The 23,895-nt window shown below is 35.4% G+C and overlaps 1 protein-coding gene across 1 annotated transcript in view; it reads right to left on the bottom strand.

Annotated features, from left to right (window-relative positions):
* Positions 1 to 23,895, bottom strand: part of LOC111056813 — a 271,910-nt gene that overhangs the window by 5,698 nt on the left and 242,317 nt on the right. The window contains exons 5-6 of the mRNA XM_022344223.2: positions 7,345 to 7,453; positions 1,586 to 1,870 (exon numbers count right to left, since the gene is read on the bottom strand). Coding sequence (XP_022199915.2) covers positions 1,586 to 1,870; positions 7,345 to 7,453 — 394 coding nt within the window. The remainder of the gene's footprint in view (positions 1 to 1,585; positions 1,871 to 7,344; positions 7,454 to 23,895) is intronic.

Here is a 23,895-nt window from a genome sequence, read left to right as displayed (position 1 = left end):
CAATCCAACCAAATTGATATTATATTTACTTGATTACTGAAGAAAATTCCTAGCAAGACTAATTGACTCAAAATGACATATGACTGCAATACGGTATCAACCAAGCTAAATTTGTCATTCAGGAGGTTGAATGATATCGAAACTTCTTTATAGAATTCTTAATAAAAGTATTGTTTTCCAATTAGAAAATCCACTTCGTCATGGTGATGTATCAATGACTCATGATGTCACAAACCTCTTTGCAGCACACAAACCTCTGGTTTTGCTGGCAACGCCTATAATTTTACATTCAATGTATTTTTCGAACATTCTTGACAAATCTGTTCACATGTTTATAATGCATGTTTAGTCATCAGCGATAGGTCTCTGTTATAAAAGAAACAACCAATATATATATTTTATAAGCGAGTCTATTTTACAGCTCCAGCCGTTCCTCGCATCCCATCTGCCATTTATTGCGATTATTCCAGTCTCCCTGGACCAGATTTCTGTTCCTCATACACGTATACACCTGTTTGTTCCACAGTTCGGGCGGTCTACCTCTCCTTCTTTTTCCAGGTGGATCCCAATTCAGTATCTTTTTGGGCCACCTCTCATCTCTCATCCTCTGTGCATGTCCTAACCATACAAGGCGCTTCTTTTCAATCTGCTCTACTGTTGTGTCCAGTTTCCCTATTCTGTTCCTTATCTCCGTATTCCTCACTCGATCCATACTTGAAACACAACAACTCCGGCGCAAGAAATCCATTTCCACAGCATTTATTCTTTGAGTGTCTCGTTTTGTTAATTCCCATGTTTCAGAGCCATAGAGGAATATACTCTGAACAATTGAATGATACATTTTCATTTTTTGTGGGATTTGTAATATTTTTGGACCAAAGTATGGAATTTAATGTTTGTGTTGCCTGCCTAGCCTGTCCAATTCTACTTGTGATCTCTCTCTTGGAATTGCTCTCTGATGATATTACACTGCCCAGGTATTTATATTCAATACATTGTATTCAACAACCAATAACTATGAATAAATCACTGGAATTTTACAAATAATAATAATAGAAAAATAATTTAACCTCAAATAGAGCTACGAAGGAGAAATAAACAACAGAAAATCGGAGATACAAGAACCAAACCTCAAAAAATTTTACTTGAAGCGTTTCGCTGTGATCACAGCTGTGATGACAGAACAATGAAATTTCACAGTGAATGTGCATGCATGTTCTACCGTTAGTGGCCAGCTTCATGCATGCTTGTTGAAGAGGCTATGACTCACCATGGGCTATAAATCTACGTACAGACTTAAGCGCCACGAACAAGCGCAGTCCAGTTTTCATCAGCTGATGTTATTCCTATTATATCGGTATCTTACAGTTTCTGTACAAAAAAATTTAGATGGAAGCTTAGCATCAGCTGATGAAAACTGAAATGCGGGTGCTCGTGGGGTGGCGCTCAAGTATGTACGCACTTTCAATGGAAGAGAGGAAAAATACGTTTTTTGAAATTCAAATAATGGTGTTATTTGAATATTGATTTTTGTTGTATATTTTGAGGCAGATTTGAGATAGTGATGGTTTGATGTTTCACTGACCATTGAGCACATGCACATTGATGCTGGCAGGGTGCGCGTTGGATGGCACGCAGGTGTAGTTTCCCGAATCGGTGTCGGCCGCTGATTGGACAGTGAGCACACTGCCCTTGCGGTCGGCGGTGACGGCAACACCGCGCTCGCGGTCGTAGTTGATCATGCGCTGGCCCTGGTACCAGAACACGTAGACGGGCGGCTCTGTCGACTGACGCACTTTGCACACCAGGCGCATCAGCGAGCCGCTCTTGATGTGAAGGTCGGGGGCGCCGCTGATTTCGGCTGCCGCCTCTGCAACAACGCAACACCAAATCAACGCATTTCAATCAAAAAAAGGAGAATGGACAAATACGAATATAAAAATTAATGGATGAATGAATCAAAGTGAATTTCTCTTGTGAACTTTCAAGTCTAATAGAGTACCTATTTCACTACACTGTGAGTATTCTTCAGCTTCAACGGCCAATTTACACAGAGGTGACTTATTGACGTATGGCACGCACATGGTACTGACATATATGTCATTAACGTCATTTATATGTCATTTAATTCACTAACAAACAAAAATTATACACAAGAATAGTTTCACGGTTATCATTGTTGTAGAGATTTGAATTATCGAGGATATGGAAGATTCCAATTGGAAGATGGACCATTCTTAATTCATTTGGGGTGTTGATTCTTGCCATTTTTACTGACTGTAGGAAAAATTCATTTTAAGTGTTTTTTTGAGATTAGCCTGTGTCTTGGTGATTTTCACGATTTGAACTCTATAATATTGGTCTCCTGAGTTCTGTTTCCTGAGTTCCGTTCATGACCTGCTGATGCTAAGATTGGACTTATTTATCGCAGAAAAATGGTCACTTGAATATTGTATTCCATTGAGCTCATGGAATGCCAGACTTTCAAAAACCCAAAGAGTTGTAAAGCGGTGTCTTTCCATCCTTACTCATACATCTAATAACTTCAAGAGAAGTAGGTTCGGTTGAAAGATTGTATTTTACAGTTTCCTGAGTTGAATGGTGACAGGAAAGTGATTGAAAACTCATTCCTTCCCAAAATACTGAAATCAGAAAATTTTCGATTCTATCAGAAATGGTAATTTTTTGTGTAACATCGACGAATGATTCTCGAATCTTGGAAACACAGGAGCTTGAATCATAATTTTCAATATTTGAAAGGTGGAAGTTTTTACTAATAGCCGGTTCATAAAAATATTACGAAGATTGAAAAACCAAATTTTCACATGAGAAAACAACCAGAGAGGATTATTCCCAACAGTATGTACCAGATTATAAAAATAGCCAGACGCGGAGAATGGTTGCTCATACATATCAATGTGATGACCAAAGGAAAACATTTCATGGATTGAAGGAAAATTTAGAGCTCTGTTTTCAAAAGATCGGCTTGAAAGCAGGAATCGTTCACTCCAAAGATTCAGAATGAAGAAGTAATAATAAAAAGCGAGTTTACAAAGTCAAAGCTGAATACTTTGAAAGAGAAAAACCCGTTTCAATTACTGCCTAACGTTGTGTGTGTGGAAGTGAATTCTTAAAGCTAAAAGAAACTGTATAGCTGTTTTGAAAGGACATTTCTAAGATGTGAATTCAGAGCTTTAAGGAACTTGAAAATTCAATGTTGTTGCTTTTACCACATAAGTCTTGAACTCTTGAAAATATTCATAGACCAATACTCGCTAAAGAAAGAAAAACAAAATGTTGTGATCCACATGACTGTTCAACATGCTTCCTTAGTTTTTGATTATTCTGGTGGTACTATGAAAATATAACTTGAGCATGGTATCTAATCTGTTTCTTAGAAAGATAACTATGCCAAGAATTATTAAGAATGATGACTCTCTACTTTGATCGAACTTTGATTATCCCATAGATACGATGGAGATGAATTATAAAACTGAAATCTTAAAAAGCGTTGCCAAATCATCCTCTCCATTTGCCTTGACTATAACTCGACTATAACTCACGACTATCTCATCCAACATGCAGGGTGCGGAGACCATTAGCTGTAGAAAAGTGCTTGAAATTTTCAAGATCATCAGTCTCAATATGAAATCACGAGGAAAATTCATGGAAGTGAACAGTTTGTGCCATCCATAATATGATTCCAGAGTCAAGATAAATTTCTGAGCTGGATTACTATTTATGGTAGTGGAAGGGGGGGGGGTGGAAGAGGAGGCTGTTGTCACGATGAAATGAATTGTTTCAAATGGCGAGTCGAGTTTTAATCTCTCAGATTGGAAAAAAACTTGAGCTCCAGAAAAACCAACTGCTTTATTCCGCCATTGCGTTGAGAAAAGGCACTGAGCCAAGAAGGTCTGATCGCCTCCAAAAAATTACTTTCTTCCTATCTCACAAACAGGAATCAATACTACCGTTCCGTAAGAAGTATTCACTGTGGAAGTGAAGATCGATCCAATAGAATCTGATATGCTTGTGATTATGGGCTGGAAAGAGAATTGAATTAGTTTTTATCCAAACTCAATTCATCAAACGAAAGTCCCGAGTCAGCAGACAGAAAATCCACTAATACAGTTCCTGGCAATTCCTTACTTCTTCAAGGAACAATATAAAAATGAGCTCAAAGATGTCGTCATCAATCTCCGAATTCTTCACAGTTCATTTAAAATTAAGAAGTCTTTCCCGATTGAATTTCCACAAGACACTTTCTTCAAATTACATTAAAAAGTCAGTTTGAGGAACATACTGATCCGATTATACCTCAGTAGGAGCAAAAATGAATTGATTAGATTTGTTGGGTAACGAACTCAGCTCATATAAACTTCGATCTTATTCAATATCTCCTTACCCAACGTTATAAAGTTTTGAGCAAATCAAAGCCTTCACTCGAATTCAACATACCTAGCTTATGCATCATACGTTAATACATGTCTCCTTGACAATATTATTTATGTATTTTGGTATCATTTTATTTGTATGAAATAAGCTAGTCTATTCTAAACATTCATGAGAAATGCTGAAGAAACAAGCTTTATGGATAAAATCTTGCTCTTATCAAGTAAGATGTGATTTCCTCTATCCCTAATCAAAGTGCTAGATTATGTAGTAGTTCTTATATATGTAGTGTGAAGATGGAGGAACCAAGAAAGAATACTTTCAATCTATAATTTTGAAAAAATGAAATGAGATGTTACCAGTATGAGATAGCTATTTTTTACCAGTAGGAGTATTATTTCCGAGTAAATATGTTGCTCTGGAAATTACTTTTGATATAAGCTTATTACCGGCTCACAGTGTGATGTGTGATGTGAGAGGAGTTCTGTATTCAATTTCTGAGTGTTTAATATTCATTCCAAGAGAATGCCTGCACGGTTTAGCAAAGCACACATCTGTACGTGAAACAAATGATTCTGTCCTTTAGGTTTAGCGATCTCATTAGTTTGTGATGTGAAGCGTTCGCCTGACTCGCTCTCGCTTTTTATCACATAGTTGTGGTACAAACAGAAACCAATTTCGCAGATCCGGCAAAGGATGCAAAAATATATATAACTGGGAGTGGCTTATATCATTGGCTTTTGTAGGGCTCTGGTCGGCAGCGAATTTCTCGCTTCAAAACCCTCAACATCTGCATTAGAACATAATATGCAAAACTTTCAGATGATAAGGTCACTCATTCTTTACAGAGCTGCTTAATGCCTGGGTTCCTCTCTCAAGCACCCTGGCAGACTTGAATAGGCTGTATCCTCCCTTTTCACTCCATTCGAGGGTAATTTGTTTGTTTTCCAACTTGAGGAAAAAGGCTGCATTGTGAGACCTTCTACCAGGAAGTGAACACAGTGTAATATCTTGTTCATCAAAACAAACTGAGGAAAATAAGGATCAATTCCGGGTGAGAAGATTCCTTGTTATATTCATAGGCTCGTTCATTATGGCGATTCAGGAATTATTCATTATCTTTCAGATCAATTGAGAAATCTCCAAGAAATACTTCTTCGAGAGGATAAGGTGTTCATACTGAAGTATTTTGAAAATTAATAAAAGTTTGTAATAAAATCAAAGATCAAAGTCATAATGATATGTGATTGTGGATTGTTGGATATGCTTAATATAGAATCAGAATAATTCTCAGTTTGCTGATTATTGATTACTTCATTCATCCTCAGTAATTCGTTACTGATAGAGTACATTATCTCTTCATTGACGATGATCAATTACGATCAAGAAAAACTAATTATCATCTTATCGTTGAATGATTTTCTTATTCAACGAAAGTAATAATAATTTTGAGTGAAACTTATCATTTTTCATAGAAATTTATAGATATAATATTTGTGAGTATATCATAAGAAATTCCTCAAGTTTGAGTAAAACTCTCAACCTTTTGTGTTATTGTGAAGGTGATGTGGCAGTTATTTGAATGAGAACGTCTTGATATTGCCAAAACCAATATCTAAAACCAGTACTATCAAAATAAATTGAGATATCTAGTAAACCGAAAGCAGCTAACATTAAAAGCATTGGTCAGCAGAAAATATTATATTGGTAAAGCCCTACGGTAGGTCATTGGCTGTTGACAAAAATGGAGCTTGAGCTCGACTGTCATTGGCCGAGACTAGACACGCCTGAGTATACTCCAAATATGGACACTTGGGCGTGTCTAGTACTGGCCAATGACCGTCGAGCTCAAACTCCATGTGTGTCAACAGCTTATGGGCTTTAATGAGCTTCCCCCATGCTAGATATTCTACTGCTCAATGTTTAAGCTGTAAGTTTACTAGAGATTGATCATGTAGTAACAAGTGTAAACAGTATTTCAAGATGTTTTAACAATTTATAGAGAAACAATTACATGGTACCCTTTTTTTCTTTAATTATTTTTTATACGAAATAGAACAGTTAGTTTGTTTTAATAAATCAGAGGTGTTGAAAATATCAAGTAGCTCTTGCTACATACTGCTACTATGTATTTACTTATTTGTCTACAAAGTTTAATTTGTGTACTTTTGGCTACATACTACCTTTTCTTTTCAACAAACTATCTGCAAACATAAGAGACTACTCAAAAACAGATGTAATGATCTATCTAAACTATTAAATTTTATTATCATTATTTGAATAATAATTCCTTATAGGCTTGCGTTCGATGATCTTTTTTCTTTTTCAATTAGCCTATTTTGCTGGTTCCAAATTATTATATCTGTTGTAAAGTCACTGACGCCAGCCTGAACGACTAATAATATTAATATTGTATAGAATATTCCCTCCTTCATTCTTCTTTCCTGAACCCCTTTAAGTTCTTTAATTAACTCCTTATTTATCATGCTTATAATCTTCTTCTTCATGTGCCGTCTCCATGGCGGAGGTTGGCTATCATGATGGTAATTTTCACCCTGCTTACAATTTTCAGCATGCTTATAATAATGTTATTCATTAACTCTATTTATTTTTATTCTAATTATGATGTTTCTTATAATTTCTTACTATGATTGTAATCCTTTCATTTCATTTCTTGTATATTACTCTTGATTCACGACAAATAAGCTATTTTATTCATACTTAATTTTAATTTAACGTTGTGAATAATTTTGTTTTGATCTGGTACCTGCTGAAAATCCCACGGGTTTAGCAGGACCCAACAATGTAAAAATGTTTTTCCAATAAAATTGATTGATTGACTCTTATTAAATATTGACAACGTTGTCTGTTGTCTGTGATTTCCTCCAAATCCTACAGGAGCTATGTCGTTTCTAGGACTAAGGACATTTGAAAATATTTTGGATTACATACCAACTACATTGAGCTGTATAAATATACTGGCTGGTGGATGTGTTGATACTTGGCACTCATACATTCCCTCGTCACTCTCTTGCACGAACTTTATTTGCAAGCCCCAATTCTGAAACAAATAAAAAACAATTAACTGTAGGCTATGTTGATTGGAAATTTAATCTGATGAACAAGGATTTGTATAAATCATCGTCTATAGTGAAGGACAATAATTTATTCAGTAACTGTTCCGTAATTGGAAATAAATGGTAAAGACCATTCTCAAAAAACAAAACCGATCTCAATAAATAATAGCAAATACATTCAGGGCTTTATTAAACCTCATCTGTTTTTCCCTTGTTTCTTTCTCTCGATTTTCAATTTATTTGTAAAATGATTATTGTAATTTTTTTTTGATTGGGGAGCAATTTTTGGGGTTTTTCCGTATGCTCCCATATTGTTGTAAATAAATAAATAAATTTTCTCCGTTAAAAAAAAATATCTGTGCCCTTAAAAAACTCGCGCCCTCGAATTACTCCTAGAGAGTCCCCCATATGACATTGATAAATGTTTTGAATATATGATTGAGTTTGAAAGGAGAGAATCAATGAAAATCTATAATTTTCTTGAGAAGTAAATGTCTTCAGCGACCAACGTCGTTAAAAGAATATTATCATTTTGATTCTTGAAAATACTCAGCCCAATTATAACATATAAGTCCATCAGGTCAACCACCAAGATAAAGTACCCTCTATCCCAAAAGAAGGAATACTCTCCAAGCAGCATCATAATAAAACTGATAAAACATGTGTAAGGCCTGCCGCAAAGTAGACCCACGCTAATCCACATTGTAAATCATTGCTCCAGACATCTGTGTAATGATAATAATACATACAATGAATAATCCACTTGTCAGCTGATTGATTATGAATAATTCTATAGCAATGGTTTACAAAATATCCCACTGCGTGGGTTGCTTTTTGTGGATTTGCGTGGGTCTACTTTGCGGCGGGCCTAAACCAGGAAATTCACGTCATGAATAAACTAATATACATCCTGTTTGTGAGTATGAAACGCTTTTGACTACAGTATCAAATCAATTCTAGCGAGCCATTACAATATTACATTATATTTTAGAGTCATTATTTCCAATTAAATAATTTGAAGTTCCTATATTCTTATGTAATATATACTTTAGTTTATTTTTTTGTATTTTGTTTTTGACAAATAAATAAATCCATTCATCCATTTCGCTGAAGCTGTGGGTTAACTGTTCTCATCATCGTCCAATCTGATTACCGACGCACAAGCCTGGAGCTCATGTGGGCATCATCCTCAGCAAAAAATATATATCTGTGAAATATTTGGAGGGAATCTACTGCTGGAAATTCTCTAAACTAATTGATGCATTAGTGACATCGATCTTTCTAAATCGATTTAGAAGTACGTTCTATACACTCTACACTTTTAAAGATTCTAGAATATTAAAGGACTTTATACATTCAATGATTTTTTTACAGATTTATTGCTGTATAAGTTCCCAGTCAGCACTTAAACTTCGGGATTCCTTGATCACTTAGAAATGCCTCTCGTTGATTCACTTTATAGTGTTGCCACTGGTGTGCAAGTAGGTACAAGGTACGGGGAAGGATTGCTCACCACAGAGCAAATTTGTTTCGCTGAGTGAGGTTTTGCGAGACCAGTAAGTGCTATGACGGCTCCTTCAACTCAGATGAGAATGCAGCCACAAACGACTGCTGCATCGCTCTCACTACTCCAACAATATTATAGTTGCGGTCCAAACAAGAACAGTTCAACTATGAATGTTGTTAAGTGAGAGGTAGACATGGTATTCGTTAAGTAACATTTTACCGTCCATAACACTCTTGCTCAAGCAAGGCTTGAGATTATACGGCCACCAAACGAATTGGAAAAGCAATCCTTATCGTATGATTACTAATAAAGTTACCGGTCACTTACGACATACTTACAATAATTTATTTCCGCCCACTCTCGTCAAAAATAATAATGAAATACAGTATCTAATGAACAGTATAGTAGCTCCTCTCTTCTAAAGGTAGAAAGGAAAGATAGAAGAAGAAGAAGAAGAAGAAATAGGAGGGGGAGGAGGAGGAGAAGGAGAATAAGAAGAAGGAGAAAATGTAGAAGTGAGAGGAGAAGGAGGAAATGTAGGAGTAGGAAGAGAAGGAAAATAGAGAATAGAAGAAGTAGGAAGAGAAGGAAAATAGAGAATAGAAGAAGAAGAATAAGAAGAACTAGGAGGAGGAGGAGGAGGAGAAGGAGAATAAGAAGAAGGAGAAAATGTAGAAGTGAGAGGAGAAGGAGAAAATGGGGAAAGAAGAAAAATAGGGAAGAAAAAGAGGAAGCAGAAGAAGAAGAAGAAGAAGAAGAAGAAGAAGAAGAAGAAGAAGAAGAAGAAGAAGAAGAAGAAGAAGAAGAGAAGAAGAAGAAGAAAAAAAAAGAAAAAGAAGAAGAAGAAGAAGAAGAAGAAGAAGAGGAAGAAGAAAAAGAAGAAGAAGAAGAGAAAGAGAAAGGAGAAAAAACAGAGAGTCGACAGTAGTAATAATAAATAAACGGCTTGTCATAGGTAACAATGAGAATCGGAACATAAGCGTCAAAAAAACCATGGAATATTACCTATTTATCCTCTTTTCTCTATACTACCAATTCAGTTGATATTCATATTGTAATGGGGTCAGTAGGCTCAGATTGAAGTGTAGTGTAATGTGTAGAATAAGATCCCTATAAAAAACAATGTTACATAGGATATAATTATACTCATTCGATATTCATTTATTACATTGTAAATTGTACAAATTCTTGACTCGAGGTAAGGCACCACAGGCACACGCCCTAAACTGCCCCTTTTCCAATATTTTCTCATAACATTCTAAAAGAAATGTTCCGGATATTATTAGATTTGAGATATGGTGTCGAAGATTGTTTGCTCACTTGGGCAGTGTACGTGTCAGGGATTGGATTGGCCATGTACTGCTATCGCCCGGCAGGATTTCGGCTAAATCAGTGTGGCGAGGCGATCAAGGATGCAGATCCGTTCTCATGGCCTGATGCTTGAACAAACAGCAACAGAGTGCTCCACGGCTTACTTGGGCCATTGTTACACAGCCATCAAGCACACTAGGTATCCATAACCGGCTAAGTACCCCGGCAATTCCACAACACCAGTATCACTGCTATTCTGATACATCAATATTGTGCATCGAACCTGCACTGCGTGTCATCAATTAAAGCACGGTTCCCGAAAGATATAGTGTGCATGATACCTGGATCCCTGGTGGTCATTTGCGTCAGGCTTCGGGGTTATCAAATTAAGACCCGTATATCAATTGCATGGACTCGATTCCACAAGAAAACTAGGTTTAATCGGCAGTTGAATGTAGTCTGAAGATTTCTAATTGGTTTTGTAGTTTTTTTTAATTATCAAAATAATTCCATGTTTATATCGAATCAAAATTGTACGTGGATAACTAACCTCATTCTTGAACTGTGTCATCATCTAAATTTGGAAGATAAATAGCACAAGGATTGCCTTATTATTTTATCAGCCGGATTTATTAAATTGGTGTCATTTGTATCGTGATAAACAAAAATGAAATAGTATCATTCTCCAGAATTCACACTAGGAACAGAGATATTGTGAAATTTCTTTAAATTGAGGTGAAATGAAGGGATATTGTTTGTTGTGGCATAAAATAGATTATGTGGAACTGACAACGTTTCTTCCATTTTACCTTTATATTATCCTTTGTTGGTTTAGAACTAACTGTTGTTCAAACCTAGTTTTCGTTTTTGTAGAATCGGGCCTATAGTGTTTAGCTTTACTTTGATAGCCTAGTTCAATAGTTTCAAGTTGAAGATATTTTCTTGTAAAAATTCGACTGAGTCATTGTCAATATTGTAGAACCGTTCCATAATTGAATAAAAACACAAATCTGTTGTCAAATTCTACACTGTTTTAAGATACTACACTAATTCTACACTGTTGTCAAATTCACTAATTCTACACTGTTCTCAAATTCTACACTAATTCTACACTGTTGTCAAATTCAACACTGTTTTACAGTAGTGTCAGTAATTTGACAACAGATTTGTGTTTTTATTCAACATTTTCTTGTATTCTGGCTCGTTGTGTCAGCAAAAGAGCTTCATTTGAATGTGAAGGAAATTGAATAATATTAAAAGCACCCAAGCTATGAGGTTTCTTGAGAAGAAGAAGAAGAAGAGAAGAAGAAGAAGAAGAAGAAGAAGAAGAAGAAGAAGAGAAGAAGAAGAAGAAGAAGAAGAAGAAGAAGAAGAGAAGAAGAAGAAGAAGAGGAAGAAGAAAAAGAAGAGAAAGAGAAAGGAGACAAAACAGAGAGTCGACAGTAGTAATAATAAATAAACGGCTTGTCATAGGTAACAATGAGAATCGGAACATAAGCGTCAAAAAAACCATGGAATATTACCTATTTATCCTCTTTTCTCTATACTACCAATTCAGTTGATATTCATACTGTAATGGGGTCAGTAGGCTCAGATTGAAGTGTAGTGTAATGTGTAGAATAAGATCCCTATAAAAAACAATGTTACATAGGATATATACTCATTCGATATTCATTTATTACATTGTAAATTGTACAAATTCTTGACTCGAGGTAAGGCACCACAGGCACACGCCCTAAACTGCCCCTTTTCCAATATTTTCTCATAACATTCTAAAAGAAATGTTCCGGATATTATTAGATTTGAGATATGGTGTCGAAGATTGTTTGCTCACTTGGGCAGTGTACGTGTCAGGGATTGGATTGGCCATGTACTGCTATCGCCCGGCAGGATTTCGGCTAAATCAGTGTGGCGAGGCGATCAAGGATGCAGATCCGTTCTCATGGCCTGATGCTTGAACAAATAGCAACAGAGTGCTCCACGGCTTACTTGGGCCATTGTTACACAGCCATCAAGCACACTAGGTATCCATAACCGGCTAAGTACCCCGGCAATTCCACAACACCAGTATCACTGCTATTCTGATACATCAATATGTGCATCGAACCTGCACTGCGTGTCATCAATTAAAGCACGGTTCCCGAAAGATACAGTGTGCATGATACCTGGATCCCTGGTGGTCATTTGCGTCAGGCTTCGGGGTTATCAAATTAAGACCCGTATATCAATTGCATGGACTCGATTCCACAAGAAAACTAGGTTTAATCGGCAGTTGAATGTAGTCTGAAGATTTCTAATTGGTTTTGTAGTTTTTTTAATTATCAAAATAATTCCATGTTTATATCGAATCAAAATTGTACGTGGATAACTAACCTCATTCTTGAACTGTGTCATCATCTAAATTTGGAAGATAAATAGCACAAGGATTGCCTTATTATTTTATCAGCCGGATTTATTAAATTGGTGTCATATATTGTATCGTGATAAACAAAAATGAAATAGTATCATTCTCCAGAATTCACACTAGGAACAGAGATATTGTGAAATTTCTTTATATTGAGGTGAAATGAAGGGATATTGTTAGTTGTGGCTTAGAATAAATTATGTGGAACTGACAACGTTTCTTCCATTTTACCCTTATATTATCTTTTGTTGGTTTAGAACTAACTGTTGCTCAAACCTAGTTTTCGTTTTGGTAAAATCGGGCCTATAGTGTTTAGCTTTACTTTGATAGCCTAGTTCAATAGTTTCAAGTTGAAGATATTTTCTTGTAAAAATTCGACTGAGTCATTGTCAATATTGTAGAACCGTTCCATAATTGAATAAAAACACAAATCTGTTGTCAAATTCTACACTGTTTTAAGATACTACACTAATTCTACACTGTTGTCAAATTCACTAATTCTACACTGTTGTCAAATTCTACACTAATTCTACACTGTTGTCAAATTCAACACTGTTTTACAGTAGTGTCAGTAATTTGACAACAGATTTGTGTTTTTATTCAACATTTTCTTGTATTCTGGCTCGTTGTGTCAGCAAAAGAGCTTCATTTGAATGTGAAGGAAATTGAATAATATTAAAAGCACCCAAGCTATGAGGTTTCTTGAGAAAAAGTAACTAAACGAGAACCTATTATGGAAGCAGTGATAGATTATCACATCCAGATAGAGCAGATCGATGGAGTATCGATGAAGATATCATTTGATATTGTTGGAGTATCACTCTATGGAGAGTTGTTTAGATAAGAACGAGAGAGTGTTTCTTTTTTATCTACAAAAAAGGAGAGATATAATAGCGTCTCTAGTATAATCTAGAATTAGAATCATTTGAGGAATATAAGATTCCAGGAAATCATTCACAAGCACCAGAGGAAATACATTCATTGTTCTGAATCAATAATGAAGAACATTTTATGGAATATTTTTCCAGATGGAGCAATGCTGAATTCATAAAAATGTGAACGATTGTCCCATTAGCATATCATTTCCAATAATGAACGGGCTTTGATATGTTAAATTCCGGGGAAACGCTGGATTAATAATTAGTGAGATCAAAGCAACGAGCATTACCGTACTGATGGTAATGGCAAGTTGAAGACTATTGATCACATTGATGATGGAGAGGTGGTATTGATAATAATGATGATAATGATGATAGTGATGCTAATGATCTGGTTCCATTCACGTTTCAGTAATTTGCCTTTCAGATCCCACTCAATAGAGCTACTGTATCGTACCACACAGGAAATGCATGGTCTACTGATAATAAAAGACGAAAGGTTTGTCGAATCATAGATACTGATTGTTAGCAATATCATCATCGAAGCACTTTTTGAGACACTTTTATTGTCATTATAGAGTGACTAATCCAATAAAGTCCAAGTACATAAGTAACCATCACGTAAATATTGATCGTATACATGTGTTTCTAATAGGGGTGAATGACGAAAAGACAATCCATCTCGCGAATGGTAGGTATACTAACTAATAAGCCATACGTCAAATGAATAAAATTAATAGAACCAAAAGTATACATAATATTACTATAACTTTTGAATGAGTATAGAGAACTATTCATACTTGAATGGATGATGAACGGGCTGGAAAAAAAGGACATAAAAATTATTCACTTGAGGAATGAATATCTTTCTATATAGCATCCCGAGATCTGGGATGTTAGTATAGGGGAAAAACTCTTGGACCTCGTAAAGGACACAGGAGTTGGTTTGCCCAACTAACATACTTGGGAAACACATCAAGCTTCGGTTGACGTGTGAGGTTCTTTGAACCCTTGGATCTTTGAATCCGTCCAGTTAAAAACATAAACATAAACATTGTATATGGGTTTCGTTTTTATTTGATACATCTGGCGTATCAGGGTCCAATAGAAAACTTAGAAAAGAGGTTTACAACTGATTTCTACGTGGTTCGAAAGATTATCAGTTTAGAATAGTTTGTTCATGATACAGTATGCTACAGTATTAAATTGCTAATTATACCCAAGACATTCATCAAAAAATCCAATATTCAAGACATTCTGCAGATTCCAAACCTAGATTTCACGAGGATAAAAATTATTTGTTCCAATCTTTATTATATTAAAGCTGCAATGACAAAAATTTCACAGCCAATATGGCTTGTTTCCTCGAAAACCCACCTCGAAATCAGTTAGAGAACACACTTGAGGCTATGGGAAAACCTCAAAAACATGAAAATTCCACCCCCCTGGCACCCCTAGAGCCCCCTAAAAGTTTTTCGACACATTTTAATCAGCCTCGCACAGAAAATTCGAAAGAAGCTTTTTTGTCAGCTCCCGGAGATAAGTCTATATCCATGGTTGAATTTCGATTAAATCCAAATAGCGATCAAGGAATAAGAGCTTTTATCAAAAATTTGAAGTTTTCCTAAATGTAAAAAAATTCTCAGCCAAAACTATGAGTTCGCTGTGAAAACAGAACACCAAATCTGTTCCATAGTATACTGGAGGCTATTCCAAATGGGAGTTTAATAGCACAAGAATTCAACCAAAAATGACCATAATCACGATATTATAAATTATGATATTTCATTCAGTCCCTTCTGAAGATACTAATGATCATTTTCTAATCTTTTCAATGATCTTCTTCACAAGCAGTTCTTTGTAAGAAGATCAACAGAATTATACTGTTATAGCCTCATTGAACATTATCTGTCTAAGTAAACTGTAACTATAATGACTGTAATATTGAGTTCTAACTGAATTTATGTTCTTCTTCCAGAAATTAGCTAGAACTTTGCTCTCACTAATAAAGTATAATAGAAATAATGATCTGACATAGATCGTATCACTGTGTTTTATAATCAGAGCCCATTGTAATGTGCAGAGGAGAAGGCTCAAATGGGAAGTTTGTTGCCAGTATTTCCCTCACACTTTAAGTGCATTATCAAGCTTCTGATGTTCCATGATTATTCTTGATGTTGATAGAGACAAATAAATAAAGTTGAGATGAGTTTCTCATTCGAGGTTGATCTTGGTGTAGCTCAGCTAATAGAGTTTCGGAAACCTAATTGTGTTCACTGTTCAAGAGAGAAAGTTTTAATGGACAAGACACAGCCTATACTACTAACTCTACAAAATAATTAACAAAATTCTAAGTAGCAACTGAACTCTACCTCACTAGGAATTGTTTCATCTTAAAGCATCAACATCTATATACAGCATTAGGAACCACAGGAGTGAGTATTAATTCAGCTTTTAAACTCGAAAAGAGTTCTAGTCCATCTATAGAGTTCATCTATAGGTGAAAAGTGAAAATATTTGAAACTGATTTTTCCTCATCGATTACCACTATAATAGCCTTATAAAAAAGGTTGCAACTTTATTTATTCTTACAATAAGTACATCATAAAAATGTTAGGGTGAGAAGAAATAAGGTAACTTTGTGTTATTCCCTTCCCAAATTTGGATATGGTTACACATAGTCCGAAATAGGTTAAGTCTTGCAGTTGTTCACTTCACAGAATTTTCAGAAGCTAATGATTTACACAAAGTAGATTTTCAAATTTAGATGCTTCAAAACCAAACATAGAAGAAATATTCCACATTATCTGATTAACTCTAATCCCTTTATCCCTTCTGCTTCATCTCCAACATTCCATCAAAGTTTGGATTCTGAGGGATCCAGAAATCGCAATATTCCTCAAGTAGTCGACCCGAAATTAATTTTACCATGGTGAACTCCACCAACAATTCGAAGTTTTTATCTTTTTTAATCCTATATTATATACTAATAGGCAGAATAAAAGGCTAATAAACGGCCAGGAAATATCATAATATTAGTGGAGGAGAAAAGAGTTTGCAGTTTCATATAAAATGTTAAAATTTAAGTTGCTGATCTTCATCATCAACGTAAAAAAACAACTTCTTCTTCAACGTGAAAGCTTCAAAAGTATCTATTCCATTTTGGAAGTTCCTCCCCGCAATTCCAACGATGCAATTTTCACCGTTACCTTCTCAATGTGAACATCTCTTCCGCATTAATGCACTACTGGCTTATGGCATTACAGGATTATGGCTTATTTTTATCCGCAACAAGCCGTGTCTCGCCCAAGTATCGGGAATGTCCCTTTGAATGAACTGTAGAACAAAAAAACAGTAAGTTGGGTTCCTAGCTTGATGCTAACCATAAACGGTTGTTTTTTGGATATATAACAGAAACCGATAAACGAAAATGAACGAAAAAGCCAGAAAATCATTCAGAATATTAGTCTGAAGAGGGTAAAGTTTTATTTGATAAGTAAATTATAGATTTGAATAGCTTTTATTTAAAGCTTGATATCTGAGCATCCAATTATAAATGTTTTCCTTCTTACACATCTTCATTTCAGATTATGAACGTCTTTCACTTACTCACTCCTCAGCTCTACAGGTCTTTACAACCCTTGGCCTCTCTCACATAACCTGTCCATCGGTCCGATCCTCGGCCTGCTTCCTCCAGTTACGAGCTCCAAGTATCCTTAGATCGCGTTCCACATCATCCGTCCACCTATTTCTCGGTGGACCTTTTCTTCTTCTGTTATATAATGCTCTCCCTCCATATATATTTCACTACTCTCCAGTCTCCCATTCTCAATATATGTCCCATCCATCTCATTATACCAGCCTTAATAATCCGCACAATGTCTTCATTGTTCACGAACTGCTCTATTTCAAAATTTCTCTTCCTCTCCAGAGACTATTCTCAAAAACAGGACCCACCATTCTTCCCAACACCTTCCTCTCAAAAACTCTCAGTCTTTGTTTATCTCCAGCAGTGAGCCATCCGTGAATGTCTTTTACTACTGATATATTATTATACAGCATCTGAAATGAGGTTTCCGCGTAGAACATTTGGGTGCAGTAGGGAAGACCGTCTCAGAAACACAGATATCAGAGCTCAGGTGAGTATATTTCAATAAAAGATAAAATAAATGAGAGTAGGAATGATTGGTTCCAACATGTGAATAGAATGAGTGGAGACCGGATTCCTAAGCAGTCATTGTACCAACCAGTTGGGAAACGAGATAGAGGACATCCAAGACAAAGATGGTACGATTATAGAGACTATGAGGTTCGGAACAGGCAATGATGCCTTGACCGTGAAAGGAAGAAGAAGAAGGTATTATTATACATTTGATCTTATTCAATCAACTAGCCGTCAGGCTCGCTTCGCTTGCCATATCCGTCTAGCCAGGGGGTTCCGCCACCTGGACCCCCGACTGGATCATCCAGGAAAGAGATCAGCAGGCTTGCTCCGCTGGCCTGCATTTTTCATTTGAGCATTTTTATCATATGTTAGGACGATCCAGTCGGGGGTCCAGACTGAACGTCTGGCTAATATAATATTCCCAGGAATAGCTCTGATTGAAGTAGCAGTGCCCAATCAATTTTTCCGCGATAAATGCAGTGTCTTCAACTTGGTACCAACCTAACAAAGTCAACTCAACTTAATGCCAACCAGACAAAATTATTAATTTAGTTACCAGTTAACAACTGTTTCGAAGAGGTACTCTCTCTAGATTATAGTTCTATATTAACAAATGGTATGGATATTTGTCAATTATAATTAAGAGAATATACATGTCAAAAGACGAACTTTAAACCCTTAAAAACCACCCTTAGAGTTAAAATATTGCCAAAAGATTTCTTAGTGTGCCTCTAAAGGGCCAACTGAACATACCTATCAAATTTGAACGTTTTTGGTCCGGTAGATTATTAGTTCTGCGAGTAAGTGAGTGAGTCAGTCAGTCAGTCAGTGAGTGAGTGCCATTTCGCTTTTAAATATATATATATAGATGATTATTGATAACTATGTAACTTACTTCACAGTGTTATTGTAAAATCACTGACTAAATAGCAGTAGAATGGGAGAGATTAGAATCTATCACGAAAGCTGGATCTTGCAGTAGTCAGAGTTGCTTACCATGCAATCTATTAATGAAGCAGTAAATGTAATCATGTGGGATGCCTATCCTCGTTATGACTTCGAGAGCAACTCGAGATGACAGCGGTTTTCGATTGAGGCAGATAGATTAAGCAGTGTCTACTTTACTTGTTACTGAATAGTTTGACACTCGAAATAATTGAATGCTTTTATCGATCAAATGCGGTATACTGATGAGTTGGTACTCACATTGTGAAATTAATTCATTCCAGTGATTCATGAATAGTTTGATCTTCATTTTCAAGCAGCAACTACAGTATGAGAATATGCGCTCAATATTTGCTTCACTTTATGTGGTGGGTCCTATTCTTGTGCGAAATCTGTTCATCACAAATTTATAGATCATTTGTCATTCTAATGAATGCAATTGAATTACACATTATTACAATGGGGTAGTAACTAGTGAGTAGAATCACAAAGTAACCGATGAGGATGTGTTTGTACCATACAATCTTGATATTCAGTAATAATTTATTCATTTATTTGTGGATATAATTACAAATCATTAAAATATAACTAGGAAAGAACAACAGGCTTGACCCAAAACTATTCCATCCCCAATTTTTGATGATATAACATGTCCAAAAAAATCTGGTGTTGTACACTCACACAACTTTCCTTGCTCATTGAACTATAAGCCTCATTCTTAAACGAGAATAATTAAGGGGTAAATTTCTCAAGAATATTACGGAGCTCCTGAAATTTTCCCAGAAATGTGACTCATGTCATTTGATAGGGCTTATAAACAGCTATACATGATATAACATAATGACGATTGGCGGCAAAATATTTGCAACTACGATCAGACTACTGTATATGTGTATATAATAATTATTGTTTTCAGAGTACTTTTTCCTATGTGTAAATATTGTGAAATTCGATGATTTTTTCAAAAGTTGTCAAAACAGCTGTTCTACAGATGAAATATCTCGACTATAATGACAGTGTTCTTTTTATAAACTGCTCTACCTTCCTACCTCATGCACGAGAAGGAGGTTACAAAGTCAATTTCTCAAGGATGGGGTGGACCCCCATTAGTTTCCCAGGAAAAAGACTCATGCCAGTTGATGGAGCTGATAAATAACTATACAGGGTATGCATTTGAAAAAAATCGGTCAAGTCATTTTTGAGAAAATCTTGAAAAACATGTTTTTTTAGTAATTATCCGCCATTTTTCTCAAGAATATTACGGAGCTCCTGCAATTTTCTCGAAAATGAGACTCATGTCAGTTGATAGGGCTTATAAATAGCTATCCATGGTATGAATTTGGAGAAAGTCGTTAAAGCCGTTTTCGAGAAAACCGTGAAAAACATGGTTTTTTAGCGATTATCCGCTATTTTTCTCAAGAATATTACGGAGCTCCTAAAATTTTCCCAGAAATGAGACTCATGTCATTTGATAGGGCTTATAAACAGCTATACATGATATAAATTTGAAGAAAATCGTTAAAGCCGTTTTTGAGAAAAACGTGAAAAACATGGTTTTTTAGCGATTATCCGCTATTTTTCTCAAGAATATTACGGAGCTCCTAAAATTTTCCCAGAAATGAGACTCATGTCATTTGATAGGGCTTATAAACAGCTATACATGATATAAATTTGAAGAAAATCGTTAAAGCCGTTTTTGAGAAAAACGTGAAAAACATGGTTTTTTAGTAATTTTCGGCCATCTTGAATTGAATTTTATTGAATTTCTCATTGTCGGATCCTGATGGTATAAGGACCTTAAGTTCAAAATTTCAAGTCAATCGGTTGATTAGGAATGGAGTTATCGTGTTCACAGACATACACACATTTCTACTGTAAAACGTTCTAAGTTCAATTTTCATGAGCTAGAAATTTTGAATTTGAAAGAATTAAAACACCAAAATATATTGAATATAACACTTGAGACACAAAGAAAATGTATTGTTGAATGTAGATCTATATCTTGTAATAGATAACTGATTGATCAATTTACCCAATAAATAGTCAGATTGTAGACAATTCACCTCGAATTTGTGGGTTCATACTGAAATAAAATGCTGTGGTAGGCCTAAGAAGCATGTCTATTCACCAATATTTGTAATAAATTGAATGATTACGTAATATATTATTATGAGAACATACTCCAAAGAAGTAATATATTTTGCATCTCAATATTATAATGCAGCTACCACAGGAAAAAAAATTAAATTGAATGAGGTTTATGGTAGAGAATGATGATCAAAGGATGAAGTGATCAGAAGCTCCTTATGTCTTTGCCAGCGTTGATATTCACCAGAAATTATCCTGTAATCTTTTAAAAAGAGTAGTCTAACCTAAGAAAGTCCTCAGAAAAGAGTTTCATAGCCGTTCCTTTGATCTACCTCTCCGATGTCGAGGGCCCTTCATGGATTCTATCTTGATCACTTTTCTACAGCGGAGACTTCCCACAGAAATATTCAGTACTATCGAGATCTCTTATATTTTTTTCATAAGCAAGGCTGTATAATACTTTTTCAAATTCAAATAATGAGATGTATTCACACTGATATAAATTATGTGATGTACCCAAGGTACATTATCTGAAATGTAAATAAGGTACAATATCAGTTCAGTTATTGAAGTCATCATTCGTAATTTGTGTTTTTATTGGCAAATAAATTATTTTGAATTATGAACGTTTTTCTATACAATGACGGAATGACGGAAACACGGAATCGAACATGGGATGCTGGACACATTATTTAGTAATGGAAATTTCATTATTCATCATTTGAATAAACTTGAATTTAATTGGGGATGGTTCCAAATGTGAACAGTTTCATTCACGCGCAGGGAGCCGAAATATTTAATCATTCGCAAATTGCGAGAAGTAGTTGAAAAATATTCAAAATTTGAATTTGAATGTGGGTTGATCGTATCACAACTAATCAACTGATGAGCTGAACGTGTTGGAAGTATTATGCAATTAATAAAATAAAATCGTAATAGATATGTACCTATCCTCGAACAATATGGAATTCAAATTCATTTCACATCACAATACTTATTAATCAATTTATTCATCAACGAAAAAACTTACTTACGGTGATAATGGAATGATTGGAAATGAAAAACAGACTTAGCCCTTACTACTGTATCTCATTCCCGAATTTCAATTAAAAAATATTTGATCCAAAATAAGAATTTATTGATTATTTAGTAGACCATAATCATTCGTCTCTGATATGATGACCATTTCCAATATATTTTCAAATTGATGAAATCTCATGGGATATTTATCTCGGGCCACTCCCAGCTTTCGGATGGACACGTTAAGCCGTCGGTCCCGGCTGCCTAAAAAGCAGTCGTTAGGTCATGTCAGAGGCCCTGAAATTGATCAGTTGCGACCTGAAAACTCTGACACCAGACCTGAGCCAGCCAGGTCTCTCGATATTATTATTATGGGAAGATCAAATGAAAAATTTATTAGTTCTTATCATTAGGTATAGTCTACATTGGCAGGAGTAGTTATAGTATTATTTAAGTTGTATACCACCACAATTAAATAGCTTATATACTCGAATATATCTGCCTCAAAATCTCAGTAGATAGGAACAATTTTAGTGTGGGTGTAAATAAGTGGAATAGCTCACGGAAATCGCACCTGTGATTTATTCATTCATCTGTACAAAATAATCTACCTATCATTAAATTTTGGGAGTGGGAGAAAATAATATTATCATTTGAATCATAAGTTTAGCATTCTGTTCTAAATTGAACTTCCAGCTCTCCCTCGAACTCGAAAGATACTTGAAAAACACAGTTGGCCTATCAAAAAGCCTTGGTGATCCATCAAAGATTTTAGAAATTTGAATTCATTCCAATAACATTACTCCCCGAAATAGCAGTTATATATTCATGCGGCAAATTGAAAAAATACTGAGAAAGACTGGAGCAAAATCACCGAAAACGATAGAGAGTTTGGTACAAGTTCGGCCACAGATGACTAACTACAAGTAGGAGTTTGGATGGCTGCCGAGCACCGAAGTAATCAATCTTCTTCTTCTCGAACTTGTCTGGGCATGGCTGCCGAAAAGCTACTGTTTCCTCATCTAACGAATGGCTCAGGCAATAGACATACGCTTATGGAGAGGCCAGAGGCAGGCCTCATTCGAATCGAGTCAAGCTAGGCTATCCACAGTCTATATAACGAGACGATACTCCAAGTTTCGTTCAAAGGTTGTAAAAACAGGGATCTATCGATATAAGATGTGTGTCACTCATGAAATCAATTCAGAGTCTATATAACGAGTGGATATTCCAAGTTCCGTTCAAATAATGTAGAAACAGGGGTTTTTCTGTATAAGATATTTATCACTCACGTTATCAATCCAGAGTCTATATAACGAGTATAGATTCTCCAAGCTCTGTTCAAAGGATGTAAACATCGGGTTTTCGTCAATATCATACATTTATTACGTACTGAATAAAGTTGGTTTACAGCATCCTTATCAGCTGAATTTCATTACACGCATGTGGAAAAAAGATTTAAGCTCACGAGGATGTAATGATGATTGTGACAAATAAGATTCAGCTCACTAGGATATCATAATGAAGGAAGAGCTCTATGGTTTCAGATTTTTTCTTCATGATCAATAAATATTCGTTTTTGAATTTCTCATAATCAAAATAATTGAAAATGCTTCTAAATTCAAATAAAATTTTCTTTTACTTCAGTGTTCATTGATATCAATAAATCTATTATTGTAATTCATATTGTGGACTTCTTTCACAGAAATTCAATATCACAGTGCCCTTCTTTGGTCTCATATAAGTTTCTTTTGAAAACGTTTAGTGATAATAATTTTGTTTGTTGCAAACGATTAAAATCAACACATTTCCAATTCATTATACCATAGCCACCTCTAATACAGCTATTAGAGGCATTAGAGGTGGTAAACTACGTCTTTGATTAGGATAGAAACTCCTATTTGTATGAGTACTTGCTCATAGGAGGACAATAAAACTATTTGATTTGATAAACTACGTCATGTCTATCACATTTTATCATATTACAGCAACAGTTTATCATTATTTTATATTATGTTGTATGGGGAAACCTAGTTCAAAGTAGACAGAGCGCTTACGAAGCGTGATAAACTTACAGTACTTAGCTCAGTTTCTAATTTTCCATTTCC

This window comes from Nilaparvata lugens, chromosome 2, assembly GCF_014356525.2.
Source record: "Nilaparvata lugens isolate BPH chromosome 2, ASM1435652v1, whole genome shotgun sequence".
Lineage (NCBI taxonomy): Eukaryota > Metazoa > Arthropoda > Insecta > Hemiptera > Delphacidae > Nilaparvata > Nilaparvata lugens.
The sequence above is the reverse complement of the archived record's forward strand: the minus strand, read 5'-3'. Positions and strand labels throughout refer to the sequence as shown.